Here is an 18,672-nt window from a genome sequence, read left to right on the forward strand (position 1 = left end):
ATATTTATCAGCGCAGGAGAGGAGCGGGCAGTACTGTATTTATCAGCACAGGAGAGGAGCGGGCAGTACTGTATTTATCAGCGCAGGAGAGGAGCGGGCAGTACTGTATTTATCAGCGCAGGAGAGGAGCGGGCAGTACTGTATATATCAGCGCAGGAGAAGAGCGGGCAGTACTGTATTTATCAGCACAGGAGAGGAGCGGGCAGTACTGTATTTATCAGCACAGGAGAGGAGCGGGCAGTACTGTATATCAGCGCAGGAGAGGAGCGGGCAGTACTGTATATATCAGCACAGGAGAGGAGCAGGCAGTACTGTATGTATCAGCGCAGGAGAGGAGCGGGCAGTACTGTATGTATCAGCACAGGAGAGGAGCGGGCAGTACTGTATATATCAGCACAGGAGAGGGGCGGGCAGTACTGTATTTATCAGCACAGGAGAGGAGCGGGCAGTACTGTATTTATCAGCACAGGAGAGGGGCGGGCAGTACTGTATTTATCAGCGCAGGAGAGGAGCGGGCAGTACTGTATATATCAGCGCAGGAGAAGAGCGGGCAGTACTGTATTTATCAGCACAGGAGAGGAGCGGGCAGTACTGTATTTATCAGCACAGGAGAGGAGCGGGCAGTACTGTATATCAGCGCAGGAGAGGAGCGGGCAGTACTGTATATATCAGCACAGGAGAGGAGCAGGCAGTACTGTATGTATCAGCGCAGGAGAGGAGCGGGCAGTACTGTATGTATCAGCGCAGGAGAGGAGCGGGCAGTACTGTATGTATCAGCGCAGGAGAGGAGCGGGCAGTACTGTATGTATCAGCACAGGAGAGGAGCGGGCAGTACTGTATTTATCAGCACAGGAGAGGAGCGGGCAGTACTGTATATCAGCGCAGGAGAGGAGCGGGCAGTACTGTATATATCAGCACAGGAGAGGAGCGGGCAGTACTGTATGTATCAGCGCAGGAGAGGAGCGGGCAGTACTGTATGTATCAGCACAGGAGAGGAGCGGGCAGTACTGTATTTATCAGCACAGGAGAGGAGCGGGCAGTACTGTATATCAGCGCAGGAGAGGAGCGGGCAGTACTGTATATATCAGCACAGGAGAGGAGCGGGCAGTACTGTATTTATCAGCACAGGAGAGGAGCGGGCAGTACTGTATATATCAGCGCAGGAGAGGAGCGGGCAGTACTGTATGTATCAGCGCATGAGAGGAGCGGGCAGTACTGTATGTATCAGCACAGGAGAGGAGCGGGCAGTACTGTATTTATCAGCACAGGAGAGGAGCGGGCAGTACTGTATATCAGCGCAGGAGAGGAGCGGGCAGTACTGTATATATCAGCACAGGAGAGGAGCAGGCAGTACTGTATGTATCAGCACAGGAGAGGAGCGGGCAGTACTGTATGTATCAGCACAGGAGAGGAGCGGGCAGTACTGTATATATCAGCACAGGAGAGGAGCGGGCAGTACTGTATGTATCAGCGCAGGAGTGGAGCAGGCAGTACTGTATATCAGCGCAGGAGAGGAGCGGGCAGTACTGTATGTATCAGCGCAGGAGAGGAGCGGGCAGTACTGTATGTATCAGCGCAGGAGAGGAGCGGGCAGTACTGTATGTATCAGCACAGGAGAGGAGCGGGCAGTACTGTATTTATCAGCACAGGAGAGGAGCGGGCAGTACTGTATATCAGCGCAGGAGAGGAGCGGGCAGTACTGTATATATCAGCACAGGAGAGGAGCGGGCAGTACTGTATGTATCAGCGCAGGAGAGGAGCGGGCAGTACTGTATGTATCAGCACAGGAGAGGAGCGGGCAGTACTGTATTTATCAGCACAGGAGAGGAGCGGGCAGTACTGTATATCAGCGCAGGAGAGGAGCGGGCAGTACTGTATATATCAGCACAGGAGAGGAGCAGGCAGTACTGTATGTATCAGCACAGGAGAGGAGCGGGCAGTACTGTATGTATCAGCACAGGAGAGGAGCGGGCAGTACTGTATATATCAGCACAGGAGAGGAGCGGGCAGTACTGTATGTATCAGCACAGGAGAGGAGCAGGCAGTACTGTATATCAGCGCAGGAGAGGAGCGGGCAGTACTGTATGTATCAGCGCAGGAGAGGAGCGGGCAGTACTGTATGTATCAGCGCAGGAGAGGATCGGGCAGTACTGTATGTATCAGCACAGGAGAGGAGCGGGCAGTACTGTATATCAGCGCAGGAGAGGAGCGGGCAGTACTGTATATATCAGCACAGGAGAGGAGCGGGCAGTACTGTATATCAGCGCAGGAGAGGAGCGGGCAGTACTGTATATATCAGCACAGGAGAGGAGCAGGCAGTACTGTATGTATCAGCGCAGGAGAGGAGCGGGCAGTACTGTATTTATCAGCACAGGAGAGGAGCGGGCAGTACAGTATTTATCAGCGCAGGAGCGGGCAGTACTGTATATCAGCGCAGGAGAGGAGCGGGCAGTACTGTATTTATCAGCGCAGGAGAGGAGCGGGCAGTACTGTATTTATCAGCGCAGGAGAGGAGCGGGCAGTACTGTATTTATCAGCGCAGGAGAGGAGCGGGCAGTTCAATATTTATCAGCGCAGGAGAGGAGCGGGCAGTACTGTATTTATCAGCACAGGAGAGGAGCGGGCAGTACTGTATTTATCAGCGCAGGAGAGGAGCGGGCAGTACTGTATTTATCAGCGCAGGAGAGGAGCGGGCAGTACTGTATATATCAGCGCAGGAGAAGAGCGGGCAGTACTGTATTTATCAGCACAGGAGAGGAGCGGGCAGTACTGTATTTATCAGCACAGGAGAGGAGCGGGCAGTACTGTATATCAGCGCAGGAGAGGAGCGGGCAGTACTGTATTTATCAGCACAGGAGAGGAGCGGGCAGTACTGTATTTATCAGCACAGGAGAGGAGCGGGCAGTACTATATATCAGCGCAGGAGAGGAGCGGGCAGTACTGTATATATCAGCACAGGAGAGGAGCAGGCAGTACTGTATGTATCAGCGCAGGAGAGGAGCGGGCAGTACTGTATGTATCAGCGCAGGAGAGGAGCGGGCAGTACTGTATGTATCAGCGCAGGAGAGGAGCGGGCAGTACTGTATGTATCAGCACAGGAGAGGAGCGGGCAGTACTGTATTTATCAGCACAGGAGAGGAGCGGGCAGTACTGTATATCAGCGCAGGAGAGGAGCGGGCAGTACTGTATATATCAGCACAGGAGAGGAGCGGGCAGTACTGTATGTATCAGCGCAGGAGAGGAGCGGGCAGTACTGTATGTATCAGCACAGGAGAGGAGCGGGCAGTACTGTATTTATCAGCACAGGAGAGGAGCGGGCAGTACTGTATATCAGCGCAGGAGAGGAGCGGGCAGTACTGTATATATCAGCACAGGAGAGGAGCGGGCAGTACTGTATTTATCAGCACAGGAGAGGAGCGGGCAGTACTGTATATATCAGCGCAGGAGAGGAGCGGGCAGTACTGTATGTATCAGCGCAGGAGAGGAGCGGGCAGTACTGTATGTATCAGCACAGGAGAGGAGCGGGCAGTACTGTATTTATCAGCACAGGAGAGGAGCGGGCAGTACTGTATATCAGCGCAGGAGAGGAGCGGGCAGTACTGTATATATCAGCACAGGAGAGGAGCAGGCAGTACTGTATGTATCAGCACAGGAGAGGAGCGGGCAGTACTGTATGTATCAGCACAGGAGAGGAGCGGGCAGTACTGTATATATCAGCACAGGAGAGGAGCGGGCAGTACTGTATGTATCAGCGCAGGAGTGGAGCAGGCAGTACTGTATATCAGCGCAGGAGAGGAGCGGGCAGTACTGTATGTATCAGCGCAGGAGAGGAGCGGGCAGTACTGTATGTATCAGCGCAGGAGAGGAGCGGGCAGTACTGTATGTATCAGCACAGGAGAGGAGCGGGCAGTACTGTATTTATCAGCACAGGAGAGGAGCGGGCAGTACTGTATATCAGCGCAGGAGAGGAGCGGGCAGTACTGTATATATCAGCACAGGAGAGGAGCGGGCAGTACTGTATTTATCAGCACAGGAGAGGAGCGGGCAGTACTGTATATATCAGCGCAGGAGAGGAGCGGGCAGTACTGTATGTATCAGCGCAGGAGAGGAGCGGGCAGTACTGTATGTATCAGCACAGGAGAGGAGCGGGCAGTACTGTATTTATCAGCACAGGAGAGGAGCGGGCAGTACTGTATATCAGCGCAGGAGAGGAGCAGGCAGTACTGTATGTATCAGCACAGGAGAGGAGCGGGCAGTACTGTATGTATCAGCACAGGAGAGGAGCGGGCAGTACTGTATATATCAGCACAGGAGAGGAGCGGGCAGTACTGTATGTATCAGCACAGGAGAGGAGCAGGCAGTACTGTATATCAGCGCAGGAGAGGAGCGGGCAGTACTGTATATCAGCGCAGGAGAGGAGCGGGCAGTACTGTATATCAGCGCAGGAGAGGAGCGGGCAGTACTGTATGTATCAGCGCAGGAGAGGAGCGGGCAGTACTGTATGTATCAGCGCAGGAGAGGAGCGGGCAGTACTGTATGTATCAGCGCAGGAGAGGATCGGGCAGTACTGTATGTATCAGCACAGAAGAGGAGCGGGCAGTACTGTATTTATCAGCACAGGAGAGGAGCGGGCAGTACTGTATTTATCAGCACAGGAGAGGAGCGGGCAGTACTGTATTTATCAGCACAGGATAGGCGTGGGACAGTACTGGATTTATCAGCCCACGCTCATTAAGCAGTTGTGAGCGGGGAGAAGCAATGGTTTACACCAGCAACATCTTCACTCGCTCTCCAAATTTTTGTTGGAGCTCTGCAGTAATTACTACTTTTCCCTCCAGTATGCACAGACTCATCAGTTACATTTCCTGCCACTATTACAGTTACACTAATACAGTTTCCTACACTAAGACAGCCCATCAATCACCGGTTTTGAATTCTGCACAGATCACTCTTAACGGCAAATGTTACCATCCCATTTTGTCAGCAAAACCTATTCCAGTATCTGAAGGAAAAGGCTGTAATACTATCTTCCATTAGAACAATTAAACATGAAGAATATTAATGCTCATCACTCAAAAATGGGTTCAATTATTAACAAAGCCATCAAAAATATACCATGATAACCGCTTTGAAAATTGAACACATTTGTTTATGGCGTGCATTAGTATTTTTATATTGTGCACTTACTTTAAAGGGGGCTTCTTTATTTCTAATAGAACCCGATATTTGCAGAAAGGTTTGTGTTTGCATGCACAAGGGAACTGGGCTTTTTGAATCATTATAATGTACAGACATTTAAAGCAGCAATCCCACGACACAAAGAGATGAAGGTGAAGAGGTAGGGAAGAGAATTTGTAGCTCTGTACTGTTGGTTTGCAGTATTTAGTTTTATCACGTTACTTACTGTCTTTGGCGCGGCACCTAAGGATTACCCCAGCGGGGGGTCTCAGTGGGAATATGGAAAATAGCTGAAGCGCTCAAATGCAGGTATATCTCAAAATGATAATAAGCCAGACCACTATACCAGGGTACTAACAATTAATATAGTACCTATTGTGTCATATAATGGGTACTATCCTCCTGAAGACAGGTGGTGTGTGGTGCAACCCACTCACCATCAGTCTCATTGGCAGGTTCCCCTGAAAAATATACAAGTACTCACATCCTGGTAGGGCAGGCAGGCAGGCTGTGCAGCTACTCAATGCAATACAGGGAAAAGGGAGAGCAAAAAGCGCACCAGCACAAACGGAGCAGGAAGAACCCAGGACAAAAAAAATGATTAAAAGGGCACTTTAATGTGGCAAAAGACCCATCCAATGCATTTCGAACGTCGCGACGTTCGAAATGCATTGGATGGGTCTTTTGCCACATTAAAGTGCCCTTTTAATCATTTTTCTGTCCTGGGTTCTTCCTGCTCCGTTTGTGCTGGTGCGCTTTTTGCTCTCCCTTTTCCCGGTCTCAGTGGGAAGCATGGACCCCCTGCAGCTCCACCGCGACAGGCACTCTCCCCAGCGCTGCGGTCTCTCGTTTGTTCGTCCGCGGCGCCGAGGACAGCAAGTCTTACTACACTTGGAGATTGGAAGCTGCGGGTCTACAGGGGTGAACTGCGTACCTTTCAGATCTGGTGACCCCCTGCTTCCCGAGATACTTAGCAGGGAAGTGGTCACCTGTAGCACCCCAACGCCGCAGGGCAAACAACACAGCGTTAAAATCATCTGCCATGGCTTCCCATTGGCCCTCATGGGCTTCAAACAACCAAGGAGTAAGTGGCGCCACATGTAAGGAGTAAGTGGCCCAGGCATCTCAGGAACAAGCGGGTCTCTGTCACTGAAATAAACGCAGTTTAGCTCTGGGGACCCCCTGCATATAAAAAGGTGTCGGGAGGGTGGGCAAGGTTTGAGCACATTGTATTGATGAAATCCTTCACTCTCTTTGAGCCCTGACCTAATGCCCGGTCTAGGACATGCCACCGCCGCCTCCACTCCACCGCTACCGTATAGTCCCCGGGACATAAGGTAACAGTAACAGGGACTTATCACTGTTTGAGAGAAAATGCCTCTAAATCCAGCAGTGCGCTGGTTAATTGCACACAGGCAATCAACCAGATTCCACGTGGCTGATTAGGACTTTTAGAAAAGCCTGATGTGAGAAACAGGAGAGAGATTCCTTATCTCACATTTGGGCTGACATAAGGAGAAATAGGACTGCAGAGATTTCATTAGCCCACAACTGGGCTGACCTGAGGAAAATCGGATGTCTTGATGCACACAGAAGGACTGTATGCTGACAGCAAGACAAGGGGACAAGACCTCTATACCTGGACACAGAGTGCCATAGCACACAGGGATGCTGATCCAGGTGAACAGAGAGGCATTCCCCTACAGCAACAACAACAGAAACAGATAAGAGACTTTCTTGTTGGACGTGTGTGTGTGTGTGTGTGTGTGTGTGTGTGTGTGTGTGTGTGTGTGTGTGTGTGTGTGTGTGTGTGTGTGTGTATTTAGGGTGGTAACCAGCTAAGCTACCCACCAAGTTAGAAAGGGCTGGAGTAAAGGTTTAGTTATTCTCCAAAGTGGAATAGGCCTTTATTTTGTTTGTTGTTGTATGTTTTGCCTTGTTAAAGGAACAGGCGCAATAAAGCCGAGATTTAATTTCACCCTAATCGGTCTCCATTAAATGTACCTCTGCACACATCTCTTACAGTAACCCCCTATCCTTACCCCTTACCATAAAGCTCCATAACCTTAACTCCTTCCTTAACCCTTAATGCTAACGCTAATCTTTTCCCTAAAAACCTTAGCCCTTTACCCTAACCCCCTAATCGTACTTCTTACCCGAAAAACCTTAACCCCTTACCCTAACCCACTAAAGTGAACCTTTAATGGTAATGCTAATCACTTACCTTAGTGGCGAAACGGCCGGCAGCTGACAGTCCTTGGTGGATGAACGGTGGTGGCGAAAGGTCGCTAATGCCTGTCCACTAAACCATCCTACTCCTTCAGATCTACAGTGCATCAGACATGTAACCTTCTCACAGTTACATGCGTGTCTTCATCTTACTATGAGGATCTCCAACATGGATGCTTTCAGACTTTGCCTGCCTTTACCAACATGGCCGCCGAGACAGGAGGTCAACCTTTTCCTGAGCCGATTGCCCTCATCTGTCTTCTCCCTTTATAAGGTTTCCATTCCCCTCTTCTCCAGGCCTGTCCAAAGTACTCCTTGCCTAGTCTCCTGCTGGAAGCCTTGTCTTGCCTGCCTTAGACCCCTGCCTGCTACCAGACCACCTCACCTCGACAATTCTGCCTCTCTCCTGCCCTGACCCCGGAACCAGACCCCACTATTCTACCGATTCAGGATTCAGATCCCAGGTACAGGCCGGTCTCTACTCTCCACCTCTGCCTAGCAGGTCTGTCTCCTGGGCAGTACATAGCAACATACGCGACCGTAACACTTACCTTGTAACCCAGCGGAGCTGTTCACTACCAGAATCCTCTGCAACACTTGCAGGAGCCGGCTGCGAAGTAGATCCGAGATAAGGGAGTCGTCATATCTCGTCAAGAAAGTCTTTAATATCACAAGGACTTTATGGGCCAATTCCACTGGGCCAGTACAAATGAGATCCTGCAATAGAGAGAATGTTGTTTTACTGTACTTCTGAGGCCTGTCCCTGATGAGAACCAGGTTCTCGTTTGGCATTCGTTGTATTAAAGCTGCAGTTCAAGCTCCCTTTTATTTGTTTAGGTTTTTTTTTTAACTTCAATAGTTTCATGTGGGCAATCTCTGCTTACCTAAAGAACTGTATAGCTGCAGGTCAATTCGTTCTCCGTCTATTGATCGGCAAAGTTTGGCGACATCTTTAAATATGGGGAATGTATTTCCTCTGTTTCTGTCACTCAGTGGAAGCTCATGAATATTCATGAGCACTCCTGCACTGACATGTGCAAGAGGGAGGGCAGGGCTGACAAAGGGGTGTGCCAGGGCTTGTGACAGGACATGAAGGGGCAGTGCCTTAGCAAATGGTTGCTAAAATAGAATACAAGAAAATTGGTCTTTCAAAGTTGTTTTTTTTAAAACAGAAAATGCTAAAAGTATTTTTTCTTACTACAGAACTGATTTATTAAAAAAAACACACATGCTGGATATTGCTTGAACTGCAGCTTTAACTCAATACGGTCTTTGTCTATTTTATTATACATAAACCTTCAAGAACACGGCTTCTTCAGAAGATCAGCCGTTCAGCTCTAGCTTTGCTGCCTTCTACTTATTAATGACTCGCGTTACTCTGCTATCTTTATATACGGTTTTATTCGATCCCTCTACACACACGTTTTGCTCTCTTCCCATTTGCTTCCTCTTTCCGGTTGCAGTGTGTCGGATGTCAGTCCATATAAACTAATCCCATATAGGACTCACCAGCCTCCGATACAGGTCCTCTCATCTCCATCCCACGTGAGCTGCTCTTGACTCTTAACATGGTGCGATAACTCACACAGCAAGGCAGTGCATTCCCCCCATATGCAGATGTAGCAAGACTTACCGTTTGTGTTGCCGAGGCAGTTCAAGACGGATTAAGGCAGCAGCCATATTTAGCGCGACTACGCGCGCGCGAACAAAATGGGGCGTGCCTCTATGAGGCAGGCCATAGAGCGTGCGACCGCACGCGATCATCGAGCAGACAAAAAAATATTTAATTTGGTTGCGCGACGGCCGGGTCACGCGAGCGGTTCAGCCAATGAGGGCAAACCAGCTCCGTGACGTCACGACCACGGCTCCCCATAGGCCATAAATCGCCTCTGTGGCAGGCGCGCGTAACGTCACCCTATTCAGGACGCCGGTACGGGATAGCGCCCTGTTCCATCACTAACTCCCATTCAAGAAAACGGAAGTTAATGCCAGAACAGGTTACATAACCCATACCAGCGCTTGATGCATATGTCCCTGAGACCCCTATTTAATATGCTATGAAACTGCCCCATCTGTGCTGGAGATTTGGGTCCCATTCATCTGAAAAGGAACTGAACTCACCTCCAGCACAGAAAATAAATCTTGCACGCATGCCGAATAGAGGCCTGAGTGTAGATTTAACAGCAAATGCGCCTCGCGAGTCGTTACTCTATAACCAGGTAACACACCAGTAAAATAAGCATGGAGTTGGGATTGGCGTGCAGTATATTCAGCAATGGGAGTGAAATACACTGGTCAGGGGTCTTTGATTCGGTCCCGTCGGAGGCTCCGGAGGACACTTCCTCGTTGTCGATCTGACCATACTCTTCATGGGAAATCCAGAGCTCCATGATTGCGCGGCCAAACCTTTCCAGCAGCTGGGGATAGCGCAGGAAGAACTTGAGGAAGAGAGGATGGTGGGAGTAGATGAGTCGCAGGTCTGGGGCCCCCTCCAAGATCCTACATATCCCATTCAGCGACGCCTGGAGGGGAATAAATCAAACACGGGAGACGACTTCGTAAAGAAGGATTCGTCTCTACTTAAAAAAAAAAAATTATTATTATGCGGTCACCTTGGAAAATAGGACAATATTTGGCCAAGGTTAACTGCTCACCTCCGTGGTACAAAGGACTGTTATAAGGGCCATATTTAATAACCAGCCTTCTGATATAAGAGACCTTTCGGTGCTGGGAGACACGTAGCGCTGTGTTTTTCCAACTTTTTTTTTCGCGACCCAGTACAAGAAACGCATTTTTTACTTCGAACCAAAGAAAAAAATTTCAAGCCAATTTTTCGTAAAAATACCGTCATTATTATTATTATCTCATTCATCCCCCTCCTCTCACTCCTCCCCCTCTGCTCTCAAACCTCCCCCTCCTCTCACTCCTCCCCCTCCTCTCTCGCTCCCCTTCAGCTCTCAAACCTCCCCCTCCTCCCCTCCTATCTCACTGCCCCCCTCCTCTCTAACTCCTCCCCCTCTCTCACTCCCCCCTCCTCGCACATAATTGCCCCCTCCTCTCCTACTGCCTCCCTCACTCCCCCGTCCTATCTCACTCTCCCCCTCTCACAATGGCCCCCTCCTCTCTCCCCCCCTCCTCATCCCCCCCGTCTTCTTTCATTCACCATCCTTCTGTCTTCCCCCCCCCCATATTACTTAATTCTTCCACTCCACCCACCAAGAACTTAACCTTGGAGGGTGGGGTGGATACGGCTTCTCTGCTGTGGTCTCTACAGAGGCTCCAACACCAGCAGCCGGACTCGAGAAGCTGGGCCCAACCAATAGCCGCCAAAGCGCCCAACTTCTTGTGCCGGCTGGGTCCCCCGCGCACCCCACCGCATTGAGGGATTTAGCGGGACTTGCTAGCGGCAACGCAGTGAATAATCTCCCACGACCCCCCCCCCCCAAAATAAAAATTACAAATCAGACAGAGCAAAGTGCTGCTTTAAATGATTTTTCTTGAAGGTTTTCTGTAGACGACAGGGAAGAAACAGACAAACTGAGCGAAATCTGACAATAAAATGCAAAAAGAACAGAAAATACATTCAAATAAGGCGATCTGAAGACATTTGCGGTGCGCTTCCCCTCACACAGCTCAGGAGCAGGTTTATGGGGGTGTTTTAGGGCTGGAGTCAGATCTTGACGCTAGCGAGATTTAATGCTCTATCAAATGAACACTCAGGCAACTTTCCCACCCGGCTCTATGGGCTCATACTGCTGAGCAAACAGCACTGCACGTTATCAGCATTCAAACTGTGACTTATAGCACGAGGCCTTTCAGCAATAACCCCAAGGAAAGAACAGGTGGGACGCGATAATAAATGAGACCGTACCCCGTTCAAAGCTTCGCATTTGTCTTGACAAACTGCCAGGAGGTAAACAGCGGCTGTGACCGCGTAAGGAGAAAGATGGTCGCCGTGGCTCTGCACAGACTGGAGGAAACCTCTTACTGCCCAGAATAAATCAGTCTCCGGTATAAACCTGCCATAAAGAGGTACATAAAAGCGCGCACGCTGGTGATGCAGCACGACATATATCCAATAACAATTCCTGCTCACCTTCGGTAACATTTTCTCTGCAGCAAATGTGGCCACTACAGCAATACAGCAAGTTCCATTGGGCACATGATAAATGACAGGTGAGAGCTGAAATCGCAATATAACTCACGGCTTAGAAGTGTCATAGTAACTCTCCCATCAGACTGTCCTCCAGCTTTCAGCTATTTAAAAACGCACCTTTTTAAGGAAGCCTATTTGGCATACCTCTAACATCCAACTCTCCCCCCCCCCCCAACCCCATTGGGTCCAGCTGTGTGACTAGACCAATCTGCACGCTAGGCAACATCCCCCCTCCCCCCAAACCTTAATGGCTTCATCTGTCAGACTGGGTCAGCTTCTAACCTGAGCCACACACCTTATCCTACAATGAGCAGCCACCTTACCTTCTTGTGTCACCATTGTCCCTCATTCCGCCGAGTGTAAGCTCTCGCGAGCAGGGCCCTCATTACCTCTCTGTATCTGCTTGCGCGTGTCTGTCCTTATTTGGTATGTAACTGTTTTTTCTGATAATATACATAACGCTGTCCCCCGCCGCGGAATATGTTAGCTCTTTACAAATAAACGATAATAATAGTGATAGTGTCATCCCGTCGACCACTTCCAGGTTTACCTGTCTTCTGTAACGTAAGCCACGCAGAAAATAATGAGGAGGGAATGCTGGCGGCAGCGGAGCACCGCGTCCGTGCTGAGATTATTCGGGGACTCCACGAGAAGGGAAAGGCTTTGGGGAACACTGCCGTCCAGGTGGATTAGGCCCCTTTGCAAAACTTCAGACACCTCTACAAGAGGAAAGATAAAAGCTAGAAGATGCATTGCGGCCGGCGCGGGAACACATTCATGCAGTATCCTCCCAGAAGGGAGTTTAACTCATATAATGCTAGCAAAATAAGAAAATGCTAGTGTTAAAAACCGTGGTTTTCCTATTATCCCATTTCAGCGGTTACCATGGTAACTTGTACACTGTATTGGGCTCTGGGGATGAGCGCCATTTTAACCTGTATTATGCTGTACTAATAGCATTGTGTACTTGATAACATGATATTTGGAGCCCTCTTATAAAAGCAAAAATATAAAGGGTCGGTACTGATGCAAATCCCTAACAAACTGAGACCAGTCTAACAATAACTTTATTTCATACTAGCTGATATACCCGGCATTGCCCGGGATGTAATGATCCCGCTCCCCTCTCTCCCCCGTTCACCCCCCCTTTAGAGCTTCATGCAGGGTGTGTGCGGGTGCGTCAGTCAGTCAGGGTGTGTGTGCGCGTGGCAGGCAGTGTGTGTGTGTGGCAGGCAGTTCGTATGTGTGTGTGGCAGTCAGTCTGGTGTTGCCCCCCCTCCCCCTCACCGGTGCGGAGGAAGGGGGAGACGGGGAGGCTGCTTTTGCTGTGACCGGGGGGGGGGGGGGGGGGGGCGGGAGAGAGAGGTGAGGCCGTTGGCACCGAGGAGCTTGTGCTGTGCCGGGGGTGGGGTGGGGAGAGAGAGAGAGGGAGGTGAGGCAGTGAGAGTCTGTGGGTGCCGAGGAGCGGCGGCTGCTTGTGCAGTGCCAGGGGGGGAGAGGTCAGGCGGTGAGGCGGTGAGCTTGCCGGCGCCGAGGAGCGGTGGCTGTTTGTGCTGTGACCGGGATTTTGGTGTGGGGGGAGAGGTGAGGCAGTGAGGCCGGGGTCGCCGAGGAGTGTGGGTAGCGTTGAGTAGCAAAGTTGTTCTCCTAGCAAGTCAGCTTCCAAGTGAGATGGTCCTGCCAAGTGAGGTTCCAATTCCAAGTGAGGGCAAGAGATGCACGCAATGTGAGGGAGGGGGGGGGGGCGTCCGTGGGCCAACCACACAGGGCAAATACACACAGGGCCAATCACACAGGGCAAATACACACACACAAACATTATTTCAGTCTTATATATATAGATAGCGCTACTTTCCTAATGGGACTCAAAGCAATTCACAATTACAGTACAGGGCGCAGTATGCAGACACGGTCCCTGTTTACAATCCATGTGCTTTTGGTGACAAAGTGACTTGCCCAAGGTCACAAGGAGCTGACACCAGGAACTGAACCAGTGTCCCCTGAGTTACACTCAGTGTCATGGTTATTATCAGAGTCAGTGTCTGTACTCGCTGAGCAGCTCCTATTCATGCTAACACAAATAAAGTGGTTTGGGACATAATTATCACGGCTATTGCACTTATCATGAATATGGGGTTTAAATGCTCATGACGCCCTTAATTACCTATATGTCATTTTCTGTTACTTTAATCTTTTCAGTGTTGGTGACTCGATACAAGCCCGTCGATTTCATCTCATGAAAACAAAACAACTACAAATGTAAACATATTACCAATTAAATGGTTAACTATGCCAACTACTGACACAGCCCGTGTAGAGTATACTGTAACTAGCATACATGTGATTTCCATGCGTACACGCCCTGCAGATTTTACAATAAGCACTGTGATAACATAGTTACATAGTAGATGAGGTAGAATAGAGACATACAGCACGCGCATCGAGTTTAACCGATGTTTAATGTAGATTAATGTACAGAAAATGTTACCGTTCTGAGAATCTTCCGCTCCTTCCCTTGTCGCTGACCAGAGAGTGCAACACAAACTGCACAGGAAATCGGAACACGCCCGGTTTAAATTAGGATTACTTAAGGAAAGCAAAGAGAAACATGTCATACAGGTGAGGTTACAAAGCGATATTGGAGCAAAACTGCAGCAAAAAGCATCATTCTCATCTTGTTTCACTTCAATTCATCAATATACTGTACGTTGCTCCACATGTTTGCCATGTGTGCATCAGTTTGGGATTTGGGGAGTGTCACTAGGAATAGTTATGGAAGAGTTACGTGAAATCCCAAAATACCCTGATAATAACTACCCCTGAACCACAGGGGCCCACAGGCTGAAGGAGAAGCTCAGTGAGTACCGAGTATCGACTGATAACAATAACACGAGATTCCCTGGTTCAATACCCCCATGTCCGCTCCTTGTGACCTTGAGCAAGTCACCTTATCTCCCTGTGCCTCAGGCACCAAAAACATAGAGCATTGTAAGCTCTGTGGGGCACAGACTCATGCCTGCCAAAGTTCCATGTGCAGCACCTTGTACACTGTCACCGCTATACAAGTAAAAACATTATTATGTGACTAAAATAGAACGTAGTACGTATCAAATTCTGTTTCTCTCTGCATAACTCTTTCACCTTTTACTAAGTAAAACAAACCCCCTGGTCTAAGGCGGAGTCAAATGTCCGCCAAACAATCTGTGTCAGGTGTGCGAAACTTTCTTAAATGCAGAAAATGGTGGAATGCTTTAAACAAACAAAACATTGTATTTTGTATTGCTACATCACCCCAATTAGTAATCTTTTACACGTGCACAATTAAATGGTAATCATACACATTCAATACCTAATGATCAAGATCCTAATTCGCCAGAATAGTAATCCAAGCTAGTGTAATTACACAGTTACATAGTGGAGGAGGTTGAAAAAAGACATCAAATTCAACCTATTCTAAATTTAGATGACAAGATACTTTATTCTATACTAGCTGAGAGCCCCGGCGTTGCCCGGGATGTTTGTGGTGTGGGTGTGGCATTTGGGTGGGGAGTGGTCCACATGGCCCATGTGCGGTGGTAGTGCTGCTGTGGCTGTACTGATGGTGATTGTATCGGTGTGCTGATTTGGGAGGGTTTGGTGCTGATGTGGGGGTGCGGATGTGGGTGTGCCGATGGGGGAGGTGCAAAGGTGGCGATGTGTGAGTGCTGATGGTGTTGATGGGGGCTGGGAATGGCGGGGAGCCGAGAATGCCAGTGTGCTAGGGGGGCATGGGATACCGGTGTGCTGATGTGGTGGTGCTGGGGATAGTGTGTGTGTGTGTGTGTATACGTGTGTGTGTGTGTATACATTGTATGTGTGTGTGTGTGTATACATGGACGTGTGTGTGTATACATGTGTGTGTGTATACATGTGTGTGTGTATACACATGTGTGTATACACATGTGTGTGTGTATACACATGTGTGTGTATACATTGTGTGTGTGTATACACATGTGTGTATACATGTTTGTGTGTGTGTATACATGTTTGTGTGTATACATTGTGTTTGTGTGTGTGTGTGTATAAGTGTGTGTGTGTATAAGTGTGTGTGTGTATACATGTGTGTGTGTATATACGTGTGTGTGTACATTATGTGTGTGTATACCTGTGTGTATACGTGTGTGAGTGTATACGTGTGTGTGTATGTCTCCATATGTGTGTGTGTATGTCTCCATGTGTGTGTATGTGTACGTGTACATGTGTGTGTCTACATGTGTGGGGGGAAGGAGGTGGGAAGGGGGGGGGGGGAGGAGGTGGGAAGGGGGGGGGAAGGAGGTGGGAAGGGGGGGGGGGAGGAGGTGGGAAGGGAGGGGGGGGGGGAGGTGGGAAGGGGGTGGGGGGGGAGGAGGTGGGAAGGGGGGGGTGGAGGGGAGGTGAAGGGGGGGGGGGTGGGGGGGGAGGTGAAGGAGGGGGGGGGGGGTGGAGGGGAGGTGAAGGGGGGAAGGGGGGAGGAGGGGTGAAGGGGGGGGAGGAGGGGTGAAGGGGGGGGGAAGAGGGGGGAAGGGGGGGAGGTGGTGGGGTGGAGGAGAGGTGAAGGGGGGGTGGAGGGGGGTGAGGGGAGGTGAAGGCCGCTCACTCACTCGTCCGGCCGCTCCCTGAGGCAGGAGGTCCGCGCTTCCCCTATCCGGTAGCGGCGCACGAGAGGGGGAGAGCAGGAGGGCCGGGCCGCGCTTCCCCTATCCGGTAGCGGCGCACGTGAGGGGGAGAGCAGGAGGGCCGGGCCGCGCCGCGAGGGAGGAGGAGGCTGGAGTTTGCTGCTCTCCGCGGCGCACGGTGATGGTGCGGCTGGGGATGTTGCAGAGCGTGGGGATTTGGGTGAGGTGGGGAGGGGGGAGAGAGTGAGGGGCACCGGGGGAGGGGGGGGGGGGTGTGTGTGTGTGTGTGTTTTTTATTTTTTTTTGTTTGGCCCGTCACTCTGCCTCAGGCCAATGAGAGGTGCGGGGGCGGGCAGGCCAAGGGACCAATGAGATTGCCGCTAGGGACGCAGACATACAGTGAACTCAGAAATATATAGTAGATATATATATATATACACACACACACACACACACACACAGTGTTCGACAAATCACCAAAAAATCTACTCGCCACCTAGTACCAAACATGTGCTGCTTGGGCCAATAGGAGCTCGCCACGATGTTAAATCCACTCGCCCGGGGCGAGCAAATGTATAGGTTTGTCGAACACTGTATATATATATATATATATATATGTAGAGGTATCAGTACCGTGTAACATCGCCGGAAGAAGAGATCAGTGTATCTCGAAAGCTCGCACAAATAAAAGCATTTCGTTAGCCACAGAACGGTGTCATCTATTTATTTTTTGATTATATATATATAAAAATATACGCATACTGAACTTGATCGAATCTGCCTTGAATCACACAGTAAAGGGAGTACTTGTATGAAAAAGCGCGAATGTGTGGTTTACCTCACCTCTGCCCTGCACATAAAGAGGACTTCACCTCCAGTGTCAATCGGATGAAAGAAGCAGAAGCTGCAGGGACAGAGGGGAAGGCGTTGATCGGTAAGACTTTAACCCCTGTGTTAGGACAATGGTATAACTGACTGGCAAGCAGTAAAGCAAACACAAGAGCTGGAGTATTTATTGAGACTCTCAGTTGTCAAATTGTTGCACAAAACAGCACCAGATTCACCATACAAAACAAAACAAAACCCAAGCAAGACAACCGGATGTTTGTTGTTGTTTTCTGTTGAACCAGTTTTGCTGTTTTCTAGTGGTTAGACCAGGAGTGGCCAAGTCCAGTCCTCAAGGGCCACGAACAGGCCACGTATTAGGGATCTCCCAGCTCCAACAACGGCAACACTCCCTGGGCTGAAGCAGGGATATCCCTAAAACCTGGCCTATTGGTGGCCCTGGAGGGTTGGAGTTGGCCACCTCTGAGTTAGATTTTGATGAGAATCCATCCAAAACGAGCAAACACATTAAAAAAAGGGTGTTGCATCCCCAGGGGGAAAGGAAACCGGCGCACGGCGTCTCACAAGAAAAAAAGGTGTGGGATATGCTTAATCAAAAAAGGGTTTATTTCATAAAAACATGGACAGAAATACTGATTTAGCCACTCTAGAGTGGCTTCTTCAACTCATCAAGAGACTTGTGAGGTTTTTCTAACTCTGTTGAGCACCGGATTTAGAAGCAAGGGCCTTCAGAATTTTGTGTACATTAAAAAAAGGGACCTCTGTGATGTCTGCTTTATTAAAGCTGTGTTTAAAGGTCAAAAGCAACATTTGCAGACAGACTTTACATATTCGTTTCATGGGGACATACCCAATTTCATAGAAAATGTTTCCTTCATGCTTGGCACAACTGCAAACATATCACAAAGGACTGAGAAGAAAATCTCCATCACTGCTGGGATTGGGGCTATTTCATAATATTTCTGTGCAAAAGAAAAAAAGAAAGGTAATAATATACAAGTAATGTGCGATCCATTTCGATTCTCCCCATCATTTGCCTTAGCATTTTTCTAAAGCATGGTGACTGGCAAATAATACTTTTATTTCTAATCGATAGAAAGGTATTTTTTTTACTGTTTTCCCAGCCAAGAATATTCTTGTTCACCCGCAGAATGTAAATCTCACCCCTCACTTCTGTATCTAAATGCTTAATCCTAATTAAAAGGGCGTTGACAAAAACGTAACAAATATGCAATCTAAAAACCAGTGAAGGGAATTGAAAGGTGTTTCTGCTGTGCGGTTCCACAAGCAAAGGCAGTGACGAGGAAAGGGAATAGCAGGAGTGAAATTCATTCTGAATAGTAACGTGCCACAATGTCGGAGTTTGGTAGGGTACGTGGTCCACAGATACACGGTTACTCCTTCACGCAGAAGGGGTTTACTGTCTCGTGGTGAACATGCCGTACAGATGTAGCAGACATTATTACCCTCGTTAGCGCAGGAAATAATGCGAGAAATATTGCGTACCTTAAGGACATAACGCACGCATGATCAGTTTTCAATGGTGATCGTGGTAATAAAGCGGTAGGGTTAGCGCATCGCGGAATCGTGAGTAATAATGTATGCTATATCTGTAGCATAGAAGCATAT

General features: G+C 49.3%; 1 protein-coding gene across 2 annotated transcripts in view; it reads right to left on the reverse strand.

Annotated features, from left to right (window-relative positions):
- The window catches only part of MEI1 (meiotic double-stranded break formation protein 1), a 94,899-nt gene that overhangs the window by 59,312 nt on the left and 16,915 nt on the right, over positions 1 to 18,672 (reverse strand). For both annotated transcript variants that reach the window (XM_075574021.1, XM_075574020.1), the window contains 7 exons: positions 17,894 to 18,005; positions 17,041 to 17,101; positions 14,052 to 14,149; positions 12,114 to 12,282; positions 11,279 to 11,426; positions 9,636 to 9,929; positions 7,959 to 8,124 (listed from right to left, as the gene is read on the reverse strand). In XM_075574021.1, coding sequence (XP_075430136.1) covers positions 7,959 to 8,124; positions 9,636 to 9,929; positions 11,279 to 11,426; positions 12,114 to 12,282; positions 14,052 to 14,149; positions 17,041 to 17,101; positions 17,894 to 18,005 — 1,048 coding nt within the window. The remainder of the gene's footprint in view (positions 1 to 7,958; positions 8,125 to 9,635; positions 9,930 to 11,278; positions 11,427 to 12,113; positions 12,283 to 14,051; positions 14,150 to 17,040; positions 17,102 to 17,893; positions 18,006 to 18,672) is intronic.

This window comes from Ascaphus truei, chromosome 17 (genome assembly GCF_040206685.1).
Source record: "Ascaphus truei isolate aAscTru1 chromosome 17, aAscTru1.hap1, whole genome shotgun sequence".
Classification (NCBI taxonomy): Eukaryota; Metazoa; Chordata; class Amphibia; order Anura; family Ascaphidae; genus Ascaphus; species Ascaphus truei.